Source organism: Vipera berus (assembly GCF_964194415.1).
Source record: "Vipera berus genome assembly, chromosome: 3".
Taxonomy (NCBI): domain Eukaryota; kingdom Metazoa; phylum Chordata; class Lepidosauria; order Squamata; family Viperidae; genus Vipera; species Vipera berus.
In genome coordinates, this window is record NC_138204.1 from 115,241,293 (window position 1) to 115,265,717 (window position 24,425).

General features: G+C 36.9%; 1 protein-coding gene across 3 annotated transcripts; it reads right to left on the minus strand.

Moving 5' to 3' along the window:
• Positions 1-24,184, minus strand: UAP1 (UDP-N-acetylglucosamine pyrophosphorylase 1). Of its 3 annotated transcripts, none has more exons than XM_081322959.1 (11): positions 24,026-24,184; positions 21,588-21,883; positions 18,604-18,808; positions 18,333-18,508; positions 17,404-17,576; positions 12,946-13,139; positions 11,896-12,039; positions 11,029-11,217; positions 9,000-9,047; positions 1,682-1,748; positions 1-575 (listed from the first exon to the last, which is right to left on the minus strand). In XM_081322959.1, exons 2-11 carry the CDS (start codon positions 21,877-21,879, stop codon positions 483-485), a joined length of 1,581 nt encoding a protein of 526 aa, XP_081179085.1. In that variant the 5' UTR covers positions 21,880-21,883; positions 24,026-24,184; the 3' UTR covers positions 1-482. The 3 variants fall into 3 exon arrangements, with proteins under 3 accessions (XP_081179085.1, XP_081179084.1, XP_081179086.1); XM_081322958.1 differs by having other exon boundaries at positions 24,021-24,181; XM_081322960.1 differs by lacking the exon at positions 11,896-12,039 and having other exon boundaries at positions 24,021-24,181.
• Positions 24,185-24,425: the final 241 nt, after the last annotated feature.

Below are 24,425 nucleotides of genomic sequence, written 5' to 3' on the forward strand. Positions count from 1 at the left end.
TAGGAAAACATTTTAATTCATTTTAATTCAGTTGCATTACTTTTTTAGTGTTTCAATTGTGCAATTCCAGCAAGATATAATTGTTTGTAAAGCGTGGGTACCAAATGCAAAAATCAAACAGAAAAATAAGAAATTATATAAGCATTCCAACTTTCGTACCACTTAAGACCATTTACAGGTGTAATAAAGGATTTGGAAGAAAATGCTGATGTCTTCAGATTGCAGCATGTGACGGAATAGGTGCTGCAATTTGAAACAGTAACCATTTAAAAGGTTAAGAATTATATAAATAGTTGTATCAAGGATTTCAAGATGAAGTCACATTGCAGTTCTTCTTGTTTGTAGCCTACTACTGATTTTTAAGGAAACTCAGTTTGAGTGAAGATTCTTCAAGATGATAGTGAAACCTTTGTTTAAATACTCAGTCCGACATGAAAGAATCATAAAATCCCGGACTAGAAAGATGATCATTCCTGGAGATTTCAGGCACCGTTCTTCACTAGCTCATGGATCCCACTTTGGTCAATAATCAAAGGAGCATGGAATTCTTTGTTTTTGACCAACTCCACCAATCCCTAGGAAAAAAGGAAGCATTCAGAAACTAGTCAGGATAAACTTAGTATCAGTACAGCAAATTTAACCATCAAATATAATATGCGATTTGGACTTTCCATTTGAGAGAATCAATTTCAAATTCCTGTTCAGACTGTACTGGGTGGCCTTAAATATAGCATACTAAACCCTATTTTTAAGATATATACTTAAGGTATTATCATCCTCCATTTAGGATTATTATGGGGATGAAAATCAAGTGTTAGGAGCACTTGATATATTCATGTTAAACCTTCAAGTTCACAAGACCTAGAAAAGTCCAATTAAACCTTTTCACTGTGGCATAATTATAGTATATGAGAACAATTTTGATGAAAGCCCCCTTATGATGGCTTGCAACAGCATTGTAATTAGCTGCTTACCCAATTTTCTGTGAAAGACAGCTTTGTAAAAGTGATGTTTTAAAGCAGTATTTTTAGCTATTGGAGTAAGCTAGCAACTTTAGCAGTCTAATTTACAATAATATAAATATAATACAAATCCCAATATCAAGGAATGAAGTAGTAATCCATAAATGTATTGTGTGCTTTAATTATATTAACACCAATAAGTCTATACAAACCATTGCAAGTTGTAATACAAGTGATCAGCAACAAAACATCCCTCTCTACTCACAATTCAATTTAAGTATGGAAAACAAGGATTACATGCCTGGGACGTTTGCCACGAGCCTCCGGAATATTAACTTTCCCATTATTACACCACATTCCTTGTTTCAACTTTGCCCTATCATCTATATTCATATTCAGCAATAACAGTTAAACTTATATATTGCTCCACAGTGCTTTATAGCACTCTCTGTGTGGTTTACAGGGTCAGCATATTACCCCCAACAATCAGGATCCATTTTACCAACCTCAGAAGGATGGAAGGCTAAGTCAACCTTGAGCCAGTCAGGATCGATCTGCTGGCAGTGGGCAGAGTTAGCCTGCAATACTGCATTATAACAACTGCACCATCAGGGCTTATTTATCTTATCATCCATAAAGAAGAATTGTTACTTTAGGACAGGATGTTTAGGAGAAGGCGGGGGAGGAGAAAAAGAATTTAGAATACCACCGCAACTTACTTCACCCCCATAGGACACAAGAGGAGAAATCTCACACTGAATTGGCAAGTCATTTGCATCCTTCAAACTAAGGAACAATTATAAAGAAAAAGTGTTAGTTCAGGATGAAAAACACTCCAATACACCTATATTACTTATGCACATGGCAAACTCTTGTTAAGACATGAATGTCTTTCTCTGCTCTTGTCATGAAACCTGTTTTTAGTGCTGCAGAAATCTAAATAGTAGCTATGCAGTAGTTCCATCATCTGCAGACAGAGAAACTGGTTAACAGCATGCAATGCAAGATGCGCACGAGAGGGGGGAATGCGCTATTTAGAGAGGAAATATTTTGTGAAATGTCATTTTTTTCCAGGAAAAAAAGAGAAATATTGAAACCTAGGCAATCCTCAACTTTTAGTATCACACCATATCTACACACTATTAAAACTCTTATGTCTGCTTGTAACCTTCAATTGTGCTAGGTGGTGCATTGTAAAGGCAACAATTTCTGAAACAAGTTACCTCAAATTGGCTAACTTATAGACCCACTACTCTTGTGGGATTGAAATTTGGTAGGGTTGTGGCCATTTCAGAACCACTGCAACATTTCCTGCCAGCTTCCCATAAGAAAATGGGGAAGCTGGCAGGATGTTAGAAGTTCCAGGCTGGCCAGCAGGTAAGTAGCTGCTGTTGGGGAAAGCGAGGGCTGCATAGGGGTGCAAGGAAGGAACAATGTAGGTTGGGGAGGATGCACAAGACACACCATGTGGGTCAGAGAAGGTGCAAAAGGCTACATGGTGGTGCACAAGAGGTCCCATGCAGGTTGCAGAGGGTGGGCAGAGACTCACAAGCATGCGTGGGGTGCCATGAGAGCTGGAAAGGATGCGGCAGGCAGCATGAGAGATGTCATATGGGTCAGAGAGGGTTGCAGGGCTGGACAATAAGTGTTGTGTGGGTCAGTGAGTGTGTGAGAAGGAGCGAGAGGCACAGCATGAGTTTCAACTGCAAAAAGCAGTTTATAAATCAGTACACAGATATGGGGGAAGCAAAGGTTTGTAGAGATACAAACTTAAAAGTGTCAGTGTAAACTAGTTATATTTCTTCTTTTCTCTCTTATCATGTGCCTTTAATTTCTTTCACTCACTATTCCTTACTCTATTTCTGTCCTTGCATAAAGATGCTTGCCCATCATGCTACGTAGGTACATGCTTAAGAGTCAACTGATGAATTCCTAACAAGATAGTGGATTGAAAGGTGGATATTGTATCCAGAGTTGCAGAGAACAGCAAGATGGGTAGTATATAAATTTAATAATTTAATAAAAATAAAATAGATGTGAGTACAGAAAAAAGTATAACCACTTCACTGAAATCAGAAAATGCTAACGGAAGTCTATCATTGGGTCCATACTCATCCAGTACTCCCAAAAGAATAAGTTATTGCCTATCCAGGCATACTATGTGTCCATATAAGAATACTGAACTGCCCAACTGGGAACATCTCTTCAAAAACTAATCTCATCTCTGCCTAATCCGCTTGTCTCTATTTGTACTCGAGACAAGCAACTTTTGGTGATAGAAATTTTCTTTTATTTGCTGAGATATGCAGATGTTCAGTGAGTTAGTGGCAGTATCTAGATGGCTTGGATTGATCTTAAAAGCTAAGCAGAGCAGACATGGTGATGACACAGTGATGAGAAGCAGTAGAATATTTTATTGGGTCTGTAGATTAGACTAGAAAATAAAAACACACACACCCCCCGCCGCCAGTCTTGGATTCCAGAAACTGCAAATCAGTCCTCTGTTGCTGCAAGAAAACCACATGGACGTGACCTCAAAATCACCAGAAGTGCAGTGCAATTCAATGTTTTCCTTTGTTCAAATGTTAAGAAACATGAAATGTTTTCAGCAGTCACTTCTTCTCTGTTCTAAATCCCCAAGCCTATGAGGAAGAATTCCTGTCTCCCAAAGCTTATGAAAGACAAAAATTAATATTGCAACTTCGAAAAAAAGAACAGGAAAAAACCACTGTTTTCCAAAATGTAATGCAATCTGTATATCTCACCTCTTGCTCGAGTTTTGTAGGAAACACTGAGTGAAAAGTGTCTTTTTTCACTTGCACAGATGGAAAAGTAATAGAAGGAGACAGCCTGAATTTTTTTACATCCTCCAAACTGGAGAACAAGGAAAATGTAGATACAGGTAGTCCTCAAGTTATGACTGGTCACTTAACAAATGTTTGAAGTTAGACAGTCTCCCCCCTGCAAAAGCCTGTTTTTGAAGTTATGACAGCTAAGACACCCCCATAGTCATGTGATCTGCTTTTAAGCACTTGCCAACTAGCTCACCTTTATGGCCATTTGCAATGTCCCACGGTCACATGACCATAATTTGCAGTGTTGATTTGCTGGTTTCCAGGGTTATTTTCAGTTTCCATCAAAAAACACCATTGTGGAAAACTGATTCCTCAACAACCATGCCATTCACTTAACAGCTGCAGCATTTGCTTAACAATTGCTGCAAAAAAATATACTGCTCAAAAAAATAATGGGAACATTTAAACAACAGAATGTACTGTATTTAATAGTAGGATGTCTTATCTTGTGTTCCCTTTATTTTTTTGAGCAGTATATATTAACAAATCAGGATCTGGCCATATGATGCCTTCACATTGACCACAGTGAACGTTGATGATAATTCCAGGTTCTATTATATTCCTTAAGTAGAGGACTACCTGTACCTAAAAGATAGAATTTCCCAGTATTCAAATCTTCCCTTTGCAAAGGATTGAAAGCAGAAGAAGGTGGCTCATATGATTTGTGTTTAGCTTTGGAGGATATTAGATATTAGAATATTCTCTTTTCCCTGAGTCACAGCAAAAATAAGAAGGAAACCTCATTCCTACATTTTGTGGAAGTATGGGGATTATTTTCCTCAATGTTCTTTATCTTCTGAAAAGATAAAATCAGTGAAGATGTCTGTCTAGAGAATGGTGTCTTTACAAAGACCTGTGATGCCTGCCAGAAAATTGGGGACTAGAGGTGTTCTGATAATTATACACATCTTTATAAAGTGATAAATAATGGGCCTGATTAGATCTATTCCTTGGCAAGCTAGAAAAAGGTGGAATAGACAACATCACCACCAGATGGATTTGTAGCTGGCTGACAAACCGTACTCAATGAGTAGTCCCCAATGGCATCACATCCACATGGAGAGAAGTAAGCAGTGGGGTACCAGAAGGCCCCATCTTAGGCCTAGTACTCTTTCATATCTTCATAAATGACTTAGATGAGGGAATGGAAGGGGAACTCATCAAATTAGCAGATGACACTAAACTAGCAAGAATAGCCAACACCGCAGAATACAAAGTCAGGATTCAAAAAGATCTTGACTAACTTGAACAATGGGCCCTATCCAACAAAATGAGTTTCAATGTAGAGAAGAGCAACATTTTACATTTAGGCAGGAAAAATCAAAGATATAACTACAGATTAGGCGAGACCTGGCTCAAAAACAGTAATTATGAGAGGAACCTTGGAGTCCTAGTAGACGATTACTTGGGTATGAGCCAGCAATGTGCAGCAACAGCCAAAAAAGCTAATACAATCCTGGGTTGTATAAACAGAGGCATAGAATCAAGATCACGCAGGCTTCCGGTTTTGCACAGTTAGCACAACAGCCGAGGGATCACGGGGCTCTGCACCCTACGGCTGATTTCTCTTTGTTTGGGGCCAAAAGCCACCCCGAAGAGGTGGCAAAGAAGGAGAGAAGCCCTGGACGTCAATCTGGACGTCCAGGGAAAGCTCTCCAGAAACCAGCAGAAGAAAGGCTAGCATCATTGTTGAAACTAGCCCAAGCTACATGCAGCCGAAACCAAAATGTACTAAGTTAAGCGTGATTGTAAACAGCATGATTGAACTGGGTAAGAATACTGATTCTCTCTCTTCTACCTGACTGATTTCCTGAAACAAACAAACCCAGAAGTAAAAATCCTCCAAAAGTGAGGGGGGGGGATTCTGTTCCACCCTCCTCTAAATGGAAGCAGCAAATTAAATTTATGGGGAATAGAATTATACAGAAATAAAATCAGTATAAGACTTAAACTTGGAAAGTGTGAAATTGATGGATTATGTTAAGATTCTCCTGGCAAAAGATTCTTGATGGAAATAAATGGTAATTATTTGTTTTGAAAACTGAAAAATGAACTGGTACTGACATCTAATGGTAGATGAAAATACTGCACTAAATATACAGCCCAGAAAAAAAACTTGTCATTGTGACCTTCAATGCTTTAACTAAACAAAGAACAGCTGCAATAAAAGAAAATATTGTGGGCTATCTACAAAGCGAGAACTATAAAACTTAGAAAAAAATTGACCTTCCTGGATTATAAATACTTATTAAACTGTGTCTTTAAAGTGGTTGGCAGAGAAAGGAAAACTTGGATTTTTGGTCATTATGGAACATCAGGGGTTTGCAGAAAAAACCTATCAAGAAAAAACAAATACTTTCCAGGAGGAAATGTATCTTATGTTACAACAAATACAAATGACATTAATTTCAAACCATTAATTTCGAACATATTCTTATTTTAATGTCACAACAAACAAATGATCAGAAAACAAAAAAATAGATCAAGTAAAAAAGATAATTGAATATAAAATAGAGGAAAGAAACTTAAGAGATGAAATTTAATAATAGAAGGAGCTGTGACTTAATCCAGATGGAGAAAACCTGCAGGAAATACTGGATATGGAAAAGATAACCTATACTTCAAGATTCCAAGAACTTGAGAAAAAAAAGGAGATGGGAGAAACTAAGAGAGAAAGAAAGAAAAAGATTTTTGAGGAATACTTCTACAAAAACACCTTACTTGACTTATCTTTTGTACCTATAACAATATCTACAAAATTATGGGAAAATCTTTGGGTTCAATGGAACATAGTGATTAGAAAAGATGTTTGGCAAAAAAATAAAAGGCTAAAGCCAGAATTAAGAAATCAGATGATGGGACTCATTTGATGGAATACTTAAAGATTAAGCACTTGTTTGAATACGGTTAAAGAAATAAAACTGTGAATACAGAATTTTAGCTTAGGAGGAATAGGCTTCTTAAGCAACATAATATTTTTTGTCTATGATATGAGAAACATAAAAATGTTTGGGATGATTTATATGAGGGAAATGTACTAGATACTTAAATATAATGGATTTTGAAGACTTGAATAAGCTTAAAGAGAATAAAACATTGAATATAAATGTATTTTAGCTTAAGAGGGATATGTTTTTTTTCTTTTTTAAACAGCATATTATTTCACGATATGGAAAATGTAAGAGTTGGGATGGTTCATATGAGGAAAAAGATTTAAATATCTAAATATAATTAACTCTAAGAAAATTTTAACAAATAAAATGTTTTCTTTTGAAATATTGTGGGGAAAATAAATTTAAATGAGAACTCTAAAAACAGGATCTATGACAAGGTGATCAAGATGATTAATTAGAAAAGAAGCTTAGTAATGAGGTGGAGGTTATTTGTAGATATTTAATGGTTATCTTTCAATATTATCAAGAAATATACTAATTCAAGGTTGATAAAAGAGAATATTATTGGAAGGAGAGAAAAAATCAAGAAAAGCTATTATGTGGAATATGGAATTATAGAAAGTAATTGTTATTGATTATTTGTAAATACAAACCCAGACAATACACTGTTTGCCAAATATTGATGGTGAAATGTAAAAAAAAATTAATAAAACATATTTAAAAAAAAAAAGAATCAAGATCATGGGAAGTATTAGTACTGCTTTTATAAACCCAAGTGAGACCACACCTCGCATACTGCAACCAATTTTGGTCACCATACTACAATAAAGATGTTCAGACCTTGGAAAAAGTTCAGAGAAGAGCAACTAAGATGATCAAAGGCCTGGAGACTAAAACATATGAAGAACGGCTGCAGGACTTGGGTTTGGCTAGTCTAAAGAAAAGAAGAAATAGGGGAGACATGATAGCAGTATTCCAGTATTTGAGGGGCTGCCACAAAGAAGAGGGGGTCACATTATTCTCCAAAGCACCAGAGGGCAGGACAAGAAACAATGGTTGGAAACTGACCAAAGAGAGAAGCAACCTGGAATTAAGGAGAAACTTCCTAACAGTAAGGACAATTAACCAGTGGAGCAGCTTGCCTTCAGAAACCATGGGTGGTCCATCACTGGAGTTTTTTAAGAAGAGACTAGACAGTCACTTGTCTGCGATGGTATAGGTTCTCCTGCTTGAGTAAGGGGCTGGACTAGAAGACCTCCAAGGTTCTATTCTATCCTATCCTATCCTATCCTATCCTATCCTATCCTATCCTATCCTATCCTATCCTATCCTATCCTACAATTAAAGATAGTGAAATTCACTTATTCATCCGGGAGCTTGGGTGGGATGAAAGAACCCTAAGCAATAAGTTGCTTCTAAAGACATGGAACCTATACATGGGTTGACTAGGATCTATCTATTACCTTTTCCTGCGAGATCGGCTTTCAGGTAAGACAAAACAGTGTCGTTTAGGATATATGACAGAACGACTATAAATACAAAATAATCTCAAGGAATTATTTAATACCTATTCAATAACCTAATATCTATAAATAAGAAGCCCCTCTATTCTTTCCCTAGTCACATTTGGACAGCTCCCTTTACTACCGTCTTCATTTATTACAGCTCCTATGATCTCTTTTTCTTCATAGTCTAGTCCAGGGGTAGGCAACCTCAGCTCTTTTATGACTCATGGACTTCAACTCCCAGAATTCCTGAGTCAGCGCATGAATGAATGAATGCTCCAACACTGGAGGTTTTTAAGAAGAGATTGGACAGCCATTTGCCTGAAATGGTATAAGGTTTCCTGCCTGAGCAGGGGGTTGGACTAGATGACCTCCAAGGTCCCTTCCAACAACTTCTTCTTCTTCTTATTATTATTATTATTATTATTATTATTATTATTATATTATTATTATTATTATTATTATTATTATTATTATTAATTTCCAAAACAGTCCGCCAGCAAAGCTTGTTACTTAAATTTAAAAAGCCACAACAGATTTTATAAGTGTGAAAAAAAGCCCTACGCATGCAGACTAAGGTCTTCCAAGAAGTGAATTTAAGATAGCCACTGGCCACTATTTCACAGGTTCCAAGAAATAAGTAAATTAGAATTGTTTGTTGTATTTAATACCATATAAATAAATGGAGTACCAAGACCCTATATGCTATGGAGAGGTGTGTTAGCCAGTTCCCAAGCAGACCCATCACCATGCATTCCCAGCGGCCCGAGACAGTATATTTACTTGTGATTGGCATCAGCTTGGATCACATCTGACCTTCCATTTGTGTTGCTGTCATATGGGAAGAAAAAGGATTAATGAGCAGGGACACAAAATTGAGGAGTGTGCCAAATCTAAAAAGTGGTCTTTCTGTATCATGGGCAGATTCTATCCATATATTTAGAAGGAGGTTGGAAGCAGACAGGTAGTCCTCAACTTATGACCATTTGTTTAACAACAGTTTGAAGTTATGACAATGTTGAAAAGTGACTTATGATTTGTACTACCTCCACGGTCATGTGATCATGATTTGGGTGCTTGGCATTTGCCAAGATCACATTTGCCACGGCTGCAGCATTCTACAGTCACATGATTGTGATTAGTGACCTCCCAGTCCGTTTTGTACAAAAGTCAATAGCGGAAGCCAGATTTGCTTAATGACTGCATGATTTGCAGTGGTAAAAAAGGTCATAACATGGTAAAAATGGTCATAAAAGCGGGTCTACTCACATGATAACTCAGTTAACAATGGCATCACTTAGTAACTAAAATTCTGGTCCTAGAAATCTGCGGTTGTAAGTTGAGGAATACCTGTACACTAAATTGAATGTCAGCTTTTTTTATCCAGAACCCTATTTTTAATGATTTTATTTTTATTAATAATGTTAATATTTTTTTATAAATAAGTCAAAGAGATGAACATATACAATACTCCTTCCTCCCTCTACTGTGAGATGAATTGGGCTGGGAGAGAGTGACTAGCCCAGGGGTAGGCAACCTCGGCTCTTTTATGACTCATGGATTTCAAATCCCAGAATTCCTGAGTCAGCTATTCCTGAGTTGAAGTCCATGAGTCATAAAAGAGCCGAGGTCACCCAGCCTAAGGCAGGAGTAGAACTCAGTCTCCTGATTTCTAGCCTAATGCCTTAACCACTAGACCAAACTGGATCTCAGATATCAATACTGAGCAACATGTGGTTTTCTAGATCTTGATAAAATGTTACTCCCAAAGTTGCACCCAGATTAGCAATATTGAAGGACGTTGCAAATTGTTATTTCAGCAATATTTGGAGAGCAAAACACTGCCTATCCTTGAATTTCAGAGATCTTTCTTCAGTAATGAGCTTTTTTGACCTTGATACTCAACTCCAATATGATTTCTTGCAACATTTTTTAGAACCAGATGGAAATTTGTAGCACAACAGTCAACCTTTCTTGCTATATAATAAAGGTGATGAGGTTTTTAACACTATATCATCTGACATTTTCTTCTTCACTGTTCCTCCTACATCAAAACAAATTAACTGTTGCCATCTCTCCCAAGAAAGAAAACAGAGGGGGCAAAGATTCCAAAGTCAAATGTTTAAGAGCATTCAGGTACAAACAAATGGGACTACTTCATCCCAATTTAGTGGCCCATCTAGCTCAGCTCAGGAACAGAAACCTTAAACTGAGAGCTAAACTTCCTGTACATCCCCTATAACAGGCGTGTCAAACTACCGGCCTGTGGGCGGGATGCATCATGTGGAAGCCACACCCACCCCAGCTCTGGCAAGGAGAAGTCACGATATGTCAAGATACATCACGTGACGTGAAGAGCTTGATACTCCTGACCTATAAAAATATGCTATTTTGATTCTTCATTGCTGTTTCATACACAAAGCTCCTTTTTAAATTTTAATTTTGTTCTTCCAATAAAAATTTTCTTTCCAAGAATACCTGTTCTAACTCAGACTAGACCAGCCTTTTTCGAAGTAGGAAATTTTAATGAGTTGATTTTCAACTTCCAGAATTCCCCAACCAGCATTTTGACTGGGGAATTCTGGAATTGAAGACTACGCATTTTAAAGGTCCAAATTTGAAAAACACTATGCTGTCGTTTCGAAGGGAACTCTGTTATTCAGATCACTGTGTTCTTTAACTACAATTCTGAGCACATTGGTAACACAACTGTGTATGTTCTCTCGGCTGAACTGGAATTACACCCAGACTACAGAAAGTGCTCATATTAGAGATGGAAGGTAAACATTAAGGGAAGGTCAAATTTTCTAACCGGGGAATAGCTGGCAGGCGTGTTCCATTTTCATCCACAAAGTGTCCACCGGCATTGAGAACCCAACAGTGATGCAGTGACATCAAGGAGTGTCTCGCAGTGGTGGGATTGTCCTTGCCATTTTGGCTGTCAGCATTTTTCAAAGGGGAAAATTCATCTTCTCGCAGCACTTCATAAACCACAAAGTTCCTGGATTCAAAACAAAGTTTGAGATTTGTCAAGTGTAAAGATTTTAACCACTTTCTGTTTCTACTAATATCAACTATAGCCCTATAGATGGGCATCAGCAATAAACTCATATGCCAAGGAAAAGTCAATACAGGGGAAGAAAAAAAACAACCTCTACAATTATTTATATCTTCACTTAAAATATTTTTTTCAAAGCTTTCAAAACTGAAATGCATACCAACTTCACAGCAATTGCTGGAGCTAGCTGCAGTCCTTCTTTTAGGTAGGCACAAGGATAAACTTTGGAGAGGTTTGCCCTGAGCCAGTCTAAACAGGATGGTCACTATCTGCTTTCTCCTCTTTAAACCACATCTGTTCCTCCTGCTACTTTTGACTGGTTCCCAAGACAATTTTTAGCACACATTACTGTTTCTCACTCTTCTGTAACACCATACAACTCCCACAAATGTCACACAATCTAATTTCAATATTATATGTGGCATATCCCTTTCTGATCCATGCTTAACTGAGTATCTTTCTCTTCTATCTGTTTTGAGACAGCTCAGCTTCTTAGCTGCAGTCAAAATGATAAACCATACAATCAGGAGTGGGGGGGGAGAACTTTCAAAAGAAAAATAAAGCCAAAAGTTATATACTAAGATGCACACAAAATAAGTCAGTCAGTCACTTGGGACTTACTTAGCAAACTGGAAGATGTCAAATACAAATTTTTCCATTTTAATTCCATTTGGTTTGTCAGGCTTCAGAGCTTTTCCTGTGGTCACATCTACACATGGGACTTTTTTCTGGGCTATGTGATGTTGCAGCTGAGGTTCGTAATCACTGAAACATCAAGATAGGAGTCAGCAGAGTGAGAAGCACTATCAAATCCCATCATCCTGGCAGGCAAGTAATAGCTATTCCAAAACTAGATACCTAAGCCACCTTTTTAATCCTGTAAGAAACTAGCATTACTATTAATTACCGTCAATTAGGACTCACCACTGCTTGTAATCTCAACCTGTCCCTTTCCTTGTTTACAGTTCAGTGTAAACATCAATGCACTAAAATCTCTTGACACATTTTCTGAAAGAACCTAAGTTATTGTATGGTTTTTGACCTTGATCTCTGAACAATTGTGATTCTACATACCAGAAACTGTGCCACCTCATCACTTCTTTTTCCTGTCAGGACATCATTAGAGATGTCCTGTGATGCTAAATTTATAGACAAATCAAGTTCCAAACTAGGAACAAACAAACAAACCCAAACATTAAACTGAATTTAAAAACATCTTGGTTAAAACCTTGAAAATAAAACTGAATAAATATACCGTAATAATATCCTGATAAGTGCCCCTCAGAAAGAATTAGGGAGAAAAAAGCAACCATGATCAGGAGACCAGAAGAAATCACCAACAAAAAGAGACTACCACTTTGCAGCTTAGAAAAAAAATGGGTAAGGGGAAATACAGAAAATAAAATCATGTTCTATATGTCCTAAATGATTTAGTTTTCTACCAGCAACATTATTTGCATTGTGCAATTTGTGAGTGTTGCCTATATGATACTTTCATTGTATGCTAAACTTAAATAGTTTTTATTTCTTGGTTTGAACCATCCTGAGTAATATAGGCTGTACCATAGCAAATATAATAACAACAACAAAAAGAACAGATTTTAGCATGAAGAGCAAAAATGACCTCAGAGCAGCACTTTAAAGATCAGCATGATTAAAGAAAGTCCTTACTTGACAATGTTTTTTAAAAACTCCATTGTGAAGTAGTGATTGGCAATGTTGCCAGCATTAAAAAGTAATCGGCCATCAGAACATCTTTTTTGGGCTGTGGCCAGAGAAATCTCGCTGTACTCCACCACTTTGTAGACACCATCTACTCGGCACACCACTCCGACTGGTTCTGTCGGGTTAGTTTTTTCGACAACCTTGTAGCGGGTAGAAAACAGAATTGTAATAACTTGAATTGCTATAAATAACTGTGATGGAATGTACGGTAAATAGTTTTTTGATGGAATGTAATTCCTTCTTCAAATGCAATAACTGTTATCCTCAGTTTAATATATATTGGGATAAAGAAGAAAACTTCAAATGATGGGATCAAACTGTGCAAATGATCTATAGCAATTCAATGAGCACTTACAAAACAAAATAATTTTTAAGTATTTTACCACATTGTTAAAATGCTTGAAATATAACAGATCTTGACAAAGTCAGAGTTTTCAATATGTTCAATACTGTATGTACTAATGTCAAAGGTATGTTTTAAAGCAAAAAGTAGAGAGTTCCAATACAGTTTAGTAGTGTTGCTAATTTAACCACAAAAGTCATATTTTGACTGTCAGAGATGAATATGGATTGTATTGAAATATCTCTGTAGGTCTTGGCTTTAAGTTGTGTAAGATAAAACTCATCAAGAAGCTCTTGAAATCCAATATTCATATTAGCACCTCAAGTTCTCAGTTTAGCAGTTTAAATTGACTTTTATAACATTTCATTTTAGCAACAGGAATATGCATATCAACTGGCAAATGAAGAATATGATGGTTCTTCTGTCAGAAAGAATTCTATCAAAATTTCCAAACTGGGAAGCTACATCAACCAAAACAATCTCTGTAATATTACAAAGGTTGCCAGCTCTAATTGTTTTTCTTTTTGAGACACTTTCTCTCTCACCACATGAGGGCATCATAGCAAAGTAATCATAAAGCAGTCCTCTTGCCAAACTTGGTAATTTCTGTTCATTGCATCCATGTGAATTTCTTATTACTATTATGGATATGGCATCCTAGTCTAACCAAGAAATTAATTTACAAAAAGAGTAGATATTGTGTTACTAAATAGCTTGTGAATTACTAGTAAATCAAATCAACCAAACGGATAATTAAAACACACATATTCATTCCTACTGTTATCTCAAAGTAAAAAGTAAGCAACTCTGGATATATTTTTTTTAAAGATTTTGAATTCACTATAGTTTTGTTCTATTCTATAGAATTCTAAAATCAGAAGAAGTTTATGACCCTGAATTGGTATGCTAGGGGAAGCTAATAGATAGAAGGTAACTGATTTAAGAAAGATCAAACAAAGATCAAAAGAGAGATGTAAACATCCAAGATAATTCCTTGGAATATTTTAGAATATATTCCCTTTTAACAAGAACCTCTTGGCAATTACCAAGTCAGAGAGCTACAGGAATGGACGGAATAGCCACAGAATTATAGCAAAGAACAGAATAACAATCAGTAAATCTTCTAACCAAAATGATGCCAGCAAATCTGGAGAATGACACAATGGCCAGCAGATTCTAAGAGGTCAATTTACATACCATTATCAAAGAAAGCAGACTTAACAATTAGTGCAAACTACTATACAATATCCTTAATTTCACATTGCAGCAAAATAATGCCTAGGTATAGGATCATCCAAAATAGCTTAGAAGCATATATGGAAAGGAGGTGCCAGATGCTCAGGCTGGCTTTATAGAAAGCCAAGGAGTACAAAATATTATGGCTGATGCATGCTAAATAATTTAAAAAGCCAAAAATAGCAAAAAGAAATCAATACATGCCTCACAGATTACAGAAAAGTGTATAGTTGTGTTAATCAGGTCAAACTGCAAAATGTTCTTAGGAAAATGAGAATTCCAGAATGTCTCATAATTCCTATGTGAAACCTTACAATCACAATCTGGATGGAACATGTGACAGATTGCTTCCAGGTCAGCAAAGGAGTGAGACAATGCTGTAAGCTCTACCTTTATGCTGGATATATACTGAGAGGTTGGATTGGGGAAATATAAATGAGCTTTTAAAATTGGAGGAAGACACATCAATAGCCTGTGACATGTTGATGACACTTCTCTGATAGATGAAAACATAGATTCTATAATATAATTAATTGATTTTTTTAACATAGTCGCCTTAATATTTGGTAAACAGTGTGTTGTCTGGCTTTACATTTAAAAAACATTCACTAACTTCCGGTTTTGCACAGTAGCGGAGCAGCCGCAGGATTTCGGGGCTCCGTGCCCTACGAATGATTTCCTTCCTGTTAGGGGGCCCTAAATGGGCCAGAAGTCGCCCCGAAGAGGCAGCAAAGAAGGAAGTCCCGTGGACCACTGAGAGATGGCAGTCGACCCAATCAGTCTGGGAGAAGCCTTCCAGAAACCAACAGGAAAAAGGCTAGCCTAACTTCAGAGTCTAGCCCAAGCTACAAGCAACCAAAGTCAAAAAGTACTACTTTAAGCTGATTGTAAACAGTGTGTCTGTATCGATTTTATCTATCCTACTTATCAACTAATTTCCTGGGGGAAAAAATCCCCCCAAGGAGGGGGATCTTTGCCCCAAACTTTCACTAACGGAAGTGGTGAATTTATGGAGGACCAAAACACATTTAAATGAAATGAACATAAAACCTAAATTTGGATAAGTTTGAAATTGCTGGATAGTTAAAATTCTCATTTTAAAGACAACTGTTTATTTTGAAAATTGAAAAATAAACTGGAGCTGACATCTAGTGGTGGATGAAGACTATGACAGCTATGGCTCTCATACAGGACTTGGCAAAATCTGGAAAGAACTAATCTGTGCTTGTGACCTTTAAAGCTCTAATAGTAGAGAACAGCTGTGACAAAAAAGAAAACAATCTGGGCTGCAGACAAAGAAAAGAATTATAAACCTCAGGGGAAAAAACTTTTTTGAACTCTCTGGATTACAAATATCTACTTAACTGTGACTCCAAAGCTATTTGCAGAGAAAAGAAAACCTTGATTCTTGGCTATCATGGAAAATCAGAGACTTGCAGAAAGAACTTATCAAGAAAAAACAAGAGGAGATATATGATATGCTGCAACTAATTCAAACAATGATGAGTTCAAACCACAAAGAAATCCAAAATAACTCTGAAAATATAAACCAATCCATCTCCAATTTAACTTTACAACAAAAAAATCCCAGAAAACAACAGAGAAGGAGCAGATAAAACAGATAACTGAACACAAATTTGAAGATAGAGACTCAAAAATGGAATGTAACAAAACGAAGTATGATTTAACCCAAGTTGAAAAAAATTCACAAGAAATATTGGATATGGGAAAAACAATTTATACTTAAGACCACAAAACAAATTTGAGGACAAGAAAAAAGATTGGACAAAATGGACTGCAGAGATGTCAGGAACACCATGAGAACGGGAGAGAAATGATAAGAGAAAAAGAAAGAAAAAGATTTTCAACAAACATGAAAGGGCAAAAGCCTCCTACAAAACATTGTATTGGACTTACCTTTTTATATCTACAGTAACATCTACAAGAATATGGAAAGATTCTTTGATTCAGCAGAACATACTGATTAAGAAAGATACTGGGCAAAAGAAAAAGGCTAAAGTGAAAATTAAGAAAATAGATCATGAGACCCATCAGAGAGAATATTTAAAAAGAAACACCTATTTGAATATGGTTAAAGAAATAGATTTTGGATATGAATTTTATTTTAAGAGGGATGAGCCCCTCAAGTAACATAGTACTCTCTTTTTCTTCTCTCTTCTTATTTTATTTCTTGATATGAGTAATATAAAAAAGTTGGAATGGCTTATATAAAGGAAATGTTTTAGATATTTAAACGTGACTGACCTTAAGAAAACTACAATGGATAAAAAATGTTTTGAATAAAAGTTAAAAGACTAGATGACTAGATGTATTAAATGGAATATTTAAAGATTAAACATATTTTAATCATGGTAAAAAAAGAACGGAATTTTTTTTGGAAATAATTATGTATTATCTTAGGAGGAACATGTATTTTAAGTAGTATACTATCTTTTTATTTCTCTTTACTCTTTTTTCTTTTGTTAGTCTTATTTATTCCTTAAGAAAGGTAAAAGTATTGGGAAAATGGTTAAGATTTTCTCATGTCTTCAACATTGTGAGAAAAACAAATGTAAACAAGAACTCTAAACAGGATCTATGATGGGGCAACCAGAATGACTAGATAGAAAAGAAATATTATATTGATGTGATCTGTAGAAATATTAGGAAAAAAATTATACCCAATTGTTATCTATCAAAACAACAAGAACTGTATTAACTTAAGGTTGGCAAAAGAGAACATTATGGGAAAAAGAGGAAAACAAGTAAAGCTATTACGTGGATTATAGATTTATAGATTTACAGTCACTGTAATGACTTGTTACCTTGGCTCCACAATCTGCTCCTTTCTGTATACAAAAACCAATGAACCGAGGGTCAGCAACTTTTACCAAAATATTATCCACGCAGTAGACATGTATGCTGCCAATTCCTCGACGTTCCATGTCCTCTATGATATGATGAGCCCCTAAAGCTCGGTACAGACCCCCATTGCCATCTTTAGAAAGAAAAGAAAATACTTTTTTATTATTTCTTCATTTTTTTGTTTCTTTTTTAGTATTTCTGACTTTTTCGAGCTACATTCGACATACAGATGTGGAAAGGTTTGCAATACGAATGGGGAACATTTTGTTTCTGCATCTAAAAGGTAGCCCTCATTTAATAACTTCTTCAGATAGTACTTGCAAACATTACAGTAATAAACATGGTGATACAAAAAAAATCATTTTCTGACCAATGTGCACACCTGTGTCCAAATTTTGGCACTTGACAACAACACACACTGCAGTAGCAATAATGCCGGCATTGCTGCATGAGAATTGCAGCATTCAGTGATCTTCATAGCATCTCTCTGCCACATGGCTTGCTTAGTGACTGTTTCTCTGGAATGAATTGCAATTGTTAAATGAGGACTACCTATACTTGTTTACTGTTGAATAAAGTTTTCAAATCAATATTATTTCCTATTTTTTTATGCAAACATTTTAATGGATTTTTAAAATATAAATGTTGGCTGAACTGCCTGTGCTGTGGAATGATATCTATTACTCAAATAACTTTGTCTCCTGCTTGTTTTTAGTGTAGAAATCCCTGCTAAATCCAATAAGCAAAGATAATCAACCTTTTAATCTGATTGACTGCCTATATCTTCAGACTTTTAGACTATGGATAATTACTCAAACAAGATCTTAAAGTCTGCTTCAATCTCGAGGTACTAATACATTCCTATAAACCAAATAGATCTACAGCTTACCTGGGGCCATAGAAACTTTACCCTTTTCTTCCAGGAAAATTTTCCCACTGAAGTCCATGGCAGGTAGCATCCCTTGTTTGAAGAAGATCACATTCTCCTTCTTCAAACCAAAGTATTTGTGTTTTAAAAAAAAATCCTTAGTCAATTCTATTGTCCTGCCACTGGTCATTATATACCTGCCCAGAACAACAAGAGAGTCATAATTCATTAAAGTCAGACACAAAATACATCTAGGATACGTATCCATTTTGAAAGGACAAGAAATCCTTACCATGGAATAACACATTGAAGGTGATGTTGCTTTTCGGCTAGGTGCTGCAGTTTTAAAATACGCTCTGCCTGGATCTGGAACAGAGTTTTATGGGAGAGTAACCCTACATCATACATTCCTTTGGGATACGAGACACCAAGCCTTGTGCCTTGTCCACCAGCTAACAGAAGAACAGCAACTTTGCCCTGAGAAATCTGTCGGAGACCTAAACCAAACAGAAAAAAATGAAAGTGAATAATCTGATCCCTTCAAATGCCACTTCACGGGCATTAGACATTTTGAACAGCATAGTCACAAGAAATTGTACTGTAAGCACAGGGGGTGGGGGGAATTTCTGCATCTCAGAATGGTATTACCATTATTGTTTCTAAATATCTGATGTGCTAAATTAAACTAATAGTAATTTTAAAAAATCACTACATTCTCCCAAAAAAAAAATTAGTACAGTAGTTTCAGTGGAAATTTTCCAACACAGGGAATTCCCTAATACGGGAAAACTGTATTAATGATCATTCTTGTCATGTGCCTCTCATTAAACAAAGCATCCTCAGCTATTGAGCAGCCAGTACAGAAAATAAGGAGTTTGTAAAATTATGGCAATTATTAGATGGAGAACAGCCGTGAATTCTTAAGAACTAAAATCTTTATTACGGTCGTGGATCAGCATAAGAATGATTAAAGTTGTACAATTTAAGATTCATTTCCTTAATAATGTACTATTAAAATGTTTTATTGATTGAATATTGCAAGTTTTGCAATTCTAATATGTCAGGTAATCTTTCAGAAGCAGAACTGAGGACTGTACAGGCTCTTTTCAGTATCAGAATTTGTATGCAATATACTTTTTTTTCTTCAATTGTGTCTGATTCTCAGAGACTACCTGGACAGGTTCCTCCAGTTTTCTTGGCAAGGTTTTTCAAAAGTGGTTTACCATTGCCTCCTTCCTAGGGCTGAGAGAAAGTGACTGGCTGTATGGCTAAGACAGGACTAAAATATGGTGTTTCACTTCTAGCTTGATGCCTTAATCACTACACCAAACTGGTTCTCGTGCAATGTACTACAGTTGTAAAAAAAAAACCTCACTACAAGATAATATTTTATGCAGAAGCCTAAGTCAACACAGGATGGAAAACACCTATTCTAAAACTAAAACTTTTCTGATCACAGAATGCAAAAATAGTTACTTGCCCAAGTAACATGTATGCAACTGTAACACCTCTAGGGTAAAATCTTCCTAGATAACTTGCTGCTTGCAGCTGTGCCTGAAACTCCTGAAGCATTTCATTACAAGTGATTCTATAGGGAGATTTAAACAGATGAGCAACTGGTATAATGAGACAGCAACATTAATTTTTAAACTTAATTTCTGCAGCACAGTGGTGCCTACATATATTGCAAGTGTTCAGTGGCCTGAATGCTGTATTACCAAAATCTCTCTTTCTAGCATCTTAAATATCTCTCAATTCAATCACCTTACTTGATTTGTTCTTATCCTGCAAGCAATGCAGGATTCTAATGGCTGGCGGAAGAGGTGAGCTAAAGTTAAAGGTTTTGTTTATCAAGTTCAGTTGATTCAAGCTGTAATACTAGTCTTTCTTCAGATTTTGTATTTTTTCAGTGTTATTGCTGACCATTCTTCAAAACACTAAATTCACTAAATAATTATCATAAATCATAGAATATAATGTTGAAAGAGATCATATAATCCAATGCTGTGATCGGTGGAGGAATCCACAGGCATAACATCTTCAGCCAAACACAGCCCTCCCAAGGGCTATCTTTTTCACTGTTAAATGGCTTTTGACATTAGGCTGATGTTCAAATAAAAACTGTTGCCCAATAATTTAAAGATATTGTTTCTTGTTGTCTTCTGGAGCAACTCTGAAGAATTCTTCCTCTATGTGTTAAAATACTTGAAGACAGCTACCATGGCGCTGCACAATTTTCTCCTCTCTAGATTAACAATAGCCAGTACATTTTTGTTCAGTTTCTTATTATTTCATTTGCCCTTTCTGGGACATGCTCTAGTTTGTTAATGTTGTTTCTAAAATGTTATGTCCAGGAAATTATATAATATTCTAGGTGTAGCTTAAGCAGTCAAAATAGAAAGGGAAAATGAGGTGGCTGGATGGAGTCACTGAAGCAGTAGGCGTGAGCTTAAATGGACTCCAGAAGATGGTAAAGGACAGGAAGGTCCATGGGGTCGCTTTAATAATAATAAGGAAAGCAATCACCTGATAATCAAATCAAACTTATATCTAGAACAGGGGTGTCAAACTGCCGGCCCATGGGCCAGATGCGTCATCCGGAAGCCTCGCCCACCCCATTGCCGGCAATGGCAAAACCGTCTCGATGCATTGCGCAACGTCACATGACGTCGCGAGTTTCACGTCTGATCTAGAAGGTTAAAAGTACTGCTTCATTACAAAGCTGATATAACAGAAACAGTTTTGATATAACATGGTATGTAATTCAGCCAACTTCAACTTGTTCAAAAAACTATGATTTAGGATGAAAGTGTAACATTTCAGATTTCATAATGGCAACTCTGGGTTTTTAAACAAAAATTTTAAGCACATACATTTGTGTATGAGTGAGATACATTTTACATTAATAGTTTATGTCCTTAGATTTATAAATACTAATATTGCAGACAAGGTTCCATTTGCATTAATTGGTGAAACCACTTTAATGCAGATTTACCAAATGATATGCAAAAACTGAACTAATGAAGAATATTTGTAGCTCAGGGTTGAAATGAGGGGGTCCTTGGAGCTCCTGACTAAACTGGACTAGGAGAGATCCTACTTTAGTTTTTGTTTATCTAGGCCAGCCTTCTGCAAACTGGTTTTCTCCATAGGTGATAGACTAAAACATCTGGAGAGCAGCTAATTGGGGAAGTCTGCTCTAGACAATGTCACGTAATGCTGCAGGTTTACTTTCTTAAAACTATCCTCTGTGTCCGGTTGGATCCTTATACCTACCTTCTTCCTCCCATACTGGCAACTGAGCTTGGTCCCGTGTTGTACTCCCAAGGACCTCACGTGGTACAGGTTCCATCTTTGCATCCATGCTTTCCTGCCCTGGTAAATGGCTACTATCTAACATGGCTTTTTTGAAAGCCTGATCCAACTCCTTGAGATCCATGGTATTTAATTCTTTACACAGTTCTTGTTTTTCTAGTTCATTTAATTCCTCCCAAAATTGAAGAAGGTGACTTTGTCCTGCTTCAGCCAAGCAGTGCCGGAGCACATGGATATTAATGTTGCTGTCCATGATCCTGCATAAGAGAGAAAAATGTATTTATGAAGCTCATTCTGTCTGAGAGTTGTCTGCATTTTATCCAGCATTTATTTCTGGAGTTAACCTTCATGGAGACTTTGAGGGGAAAAATTAGGCATGCCGAATGGCAGCATGAACACTACAATACACATCTCGGTCTCCTCCACTCCTGTTACACAACAAGAATATTGAAAACAGTCTACAGGGGGAACAGTCCTCACAGAGATATTTTTTCTTCTGTGTGGTTCCTATATTTCTGTGAATAACCTCTCCCTAGTGCTCCCTATTCAATTTCAATGCCCGATTTAACATGAAATATGGTTCTGACAAGCTGCAGTCTTCTGCAAGCACCCAATACTTATTTTCTTGATCTTACCCAATTCATTAAAACTGTACGATATGGTCTTTTGGAGCAGTAGATAATAGGTATCTGATAACAGGTATCTGAGTCCAAATATGATCAAACAAGAAGTTATGAATTTAAATATAAATTCACAAATTGTACACTGAATTGTACAAAATAAAGACAGAATATAAATCTAGTGATTATTATGAATGTATGAATTGAACTTATGAATTCCACTAGTTTGCTTTAGTACTGTCAGTGCCAACCATCTGCTGGAGAATGGTTTCCTTTTTCTCCAAGAGATGGTGAGCACTGTCCAAAATGGTACCAATGATCATTAAGTTAATGGAGTGTATAGGATTCTATAGGATTTCGCAAACCTCAGCCAGAGCAACAATAGATTTTTTCAAAGGCTTAGGTTTGTACACAGAATTTTATTTTATCTCAGTTCAGAACAAACAAAAATGAAAAAAATAAGCCATAAGCAAAACATTTGAAAAAAGACACGGGCATCCAGACCATCCATGAGTCAAGATATAAGCACTGGCAGTTTAGTGTTTTCCCTCCGTCACTAGCATGAATATGTTCATTCGTTTTTAATAAAACATTTGATAAAGCAACTTCAATAAAACAAATTTGTTAGAGGTGTCATAATGTCCCTGGACACATTTAAAAGGGGGAAAAATACTGTGTAGTTCATGTGGTCATGAATAAATGTTAATTTATACAGAATATAGATTCCTTTGCAGGGGAAAGTTTAGTTCAAAAGAACAGCTCTCCATAACCAACATACAAGTTTCTTTATGTGGCAGTTGTAGTCCATATTAATTTTTGTTGTAGTCCATATTAATTTTTTTTAAATTCCATTTATATCCCGCCCTTCTCCGAAGACTCAGGGTGGCTTACAAGCTTAGCAGTAGCCTTCATTCTATGTATATGCCTGCTTATTAGGGCTTTCACACACACACACCCAAGCGGCATTATTACAAAGTCAGCTTAATTGCCCCCAACAATCTGGGTCCTCATTTTACCTACCTCGGAAGGATGGAAGGCTGAGTCAACCTTGAGCCTGGTGGGATGCGAACCTGCACTAATTGCAGGCAGCTGGTGTTACTTAAGGAGGCATCAGCCCACTGCTCCACCAAGGCTCATTTTACACATATATGGCACGATTATCTGACAGCCCAAAATATTCTGGATATTTTGTTGTTATTCACAGATCCACTGAAATGATTACTTATGCATTTGCCCCTGGCTGGGTAGAAGCATTCCAATGATCTGACTTTGCAACACTTGTGCATCTAATGCTTAACAGGGTTAAAACTCAGGTGTGCTGCATCAGCGTGATCCTGTGTAAGTTCTGTGTAAGTACTGAGTGCACCGTACACTCAGGTAGAGTTGCACTGACTTACATACAACTTATTTATTTGTGGCAATGTTTTAAGAAATACACATCCATCAGGATCACTCATCTTTTCCTTAGGTTAGAACGCACGATGCCACGTAAATAACATAAGTTATTAACCGGCGTAACCACAGGAGCTCGGTTTTAAACAGCAACTTTTAAATAGCAGGCATAGAAACGTAACGCAATTAAGCAGCAGAATGAGAAACGTTCACGCAATTACAGTATAAGTCAGCAGACGTAACACAAATGAACAATAATTCCAGACAACGTGGTTGGCTCTTTTTCGTCCCCAATGTAAATGTTCAATTTTAACAAAATGCAACTCGCCCTCCCTTTTTTTTCATAGCTCGCCCCCACGCTGGCTATAGGAAAAGAGCAAACCTCGCCTGTTTCGCCGGCCACTCAGTTGCGTCAGGCAGCCCTCTTTTACAACCCTCCTAAATCAACTCGGCTCGTCTTTTTTCCTCCTTCTCACACCAATCCATTAGAGCTCCTTCCGATTAACCAATAACCAGGCAGGAGGAGGAACCGGCGGCTCCAGCCTCGTTTTCTCCCACTAACTGAGGGGAGGGGGTGAGGACTCCGGAATGTAGCCACGTCATGCTTTAGACCGAACGGTATTGGCTCGAAGCCAGGAGGCGGGGTTTGGTGAGCCTGAAGCCGGAGACGAGCTCTATTGTCGTGGCAAAAGCTTTCAAGTGGCGTCGTGGTCACTTAGCGGAGGGGGGGGGGGGGAGGCGGGAGGCGGGAGGCGGGAGGGCGGGGCAAGTCTCACGCCTCCGCTTC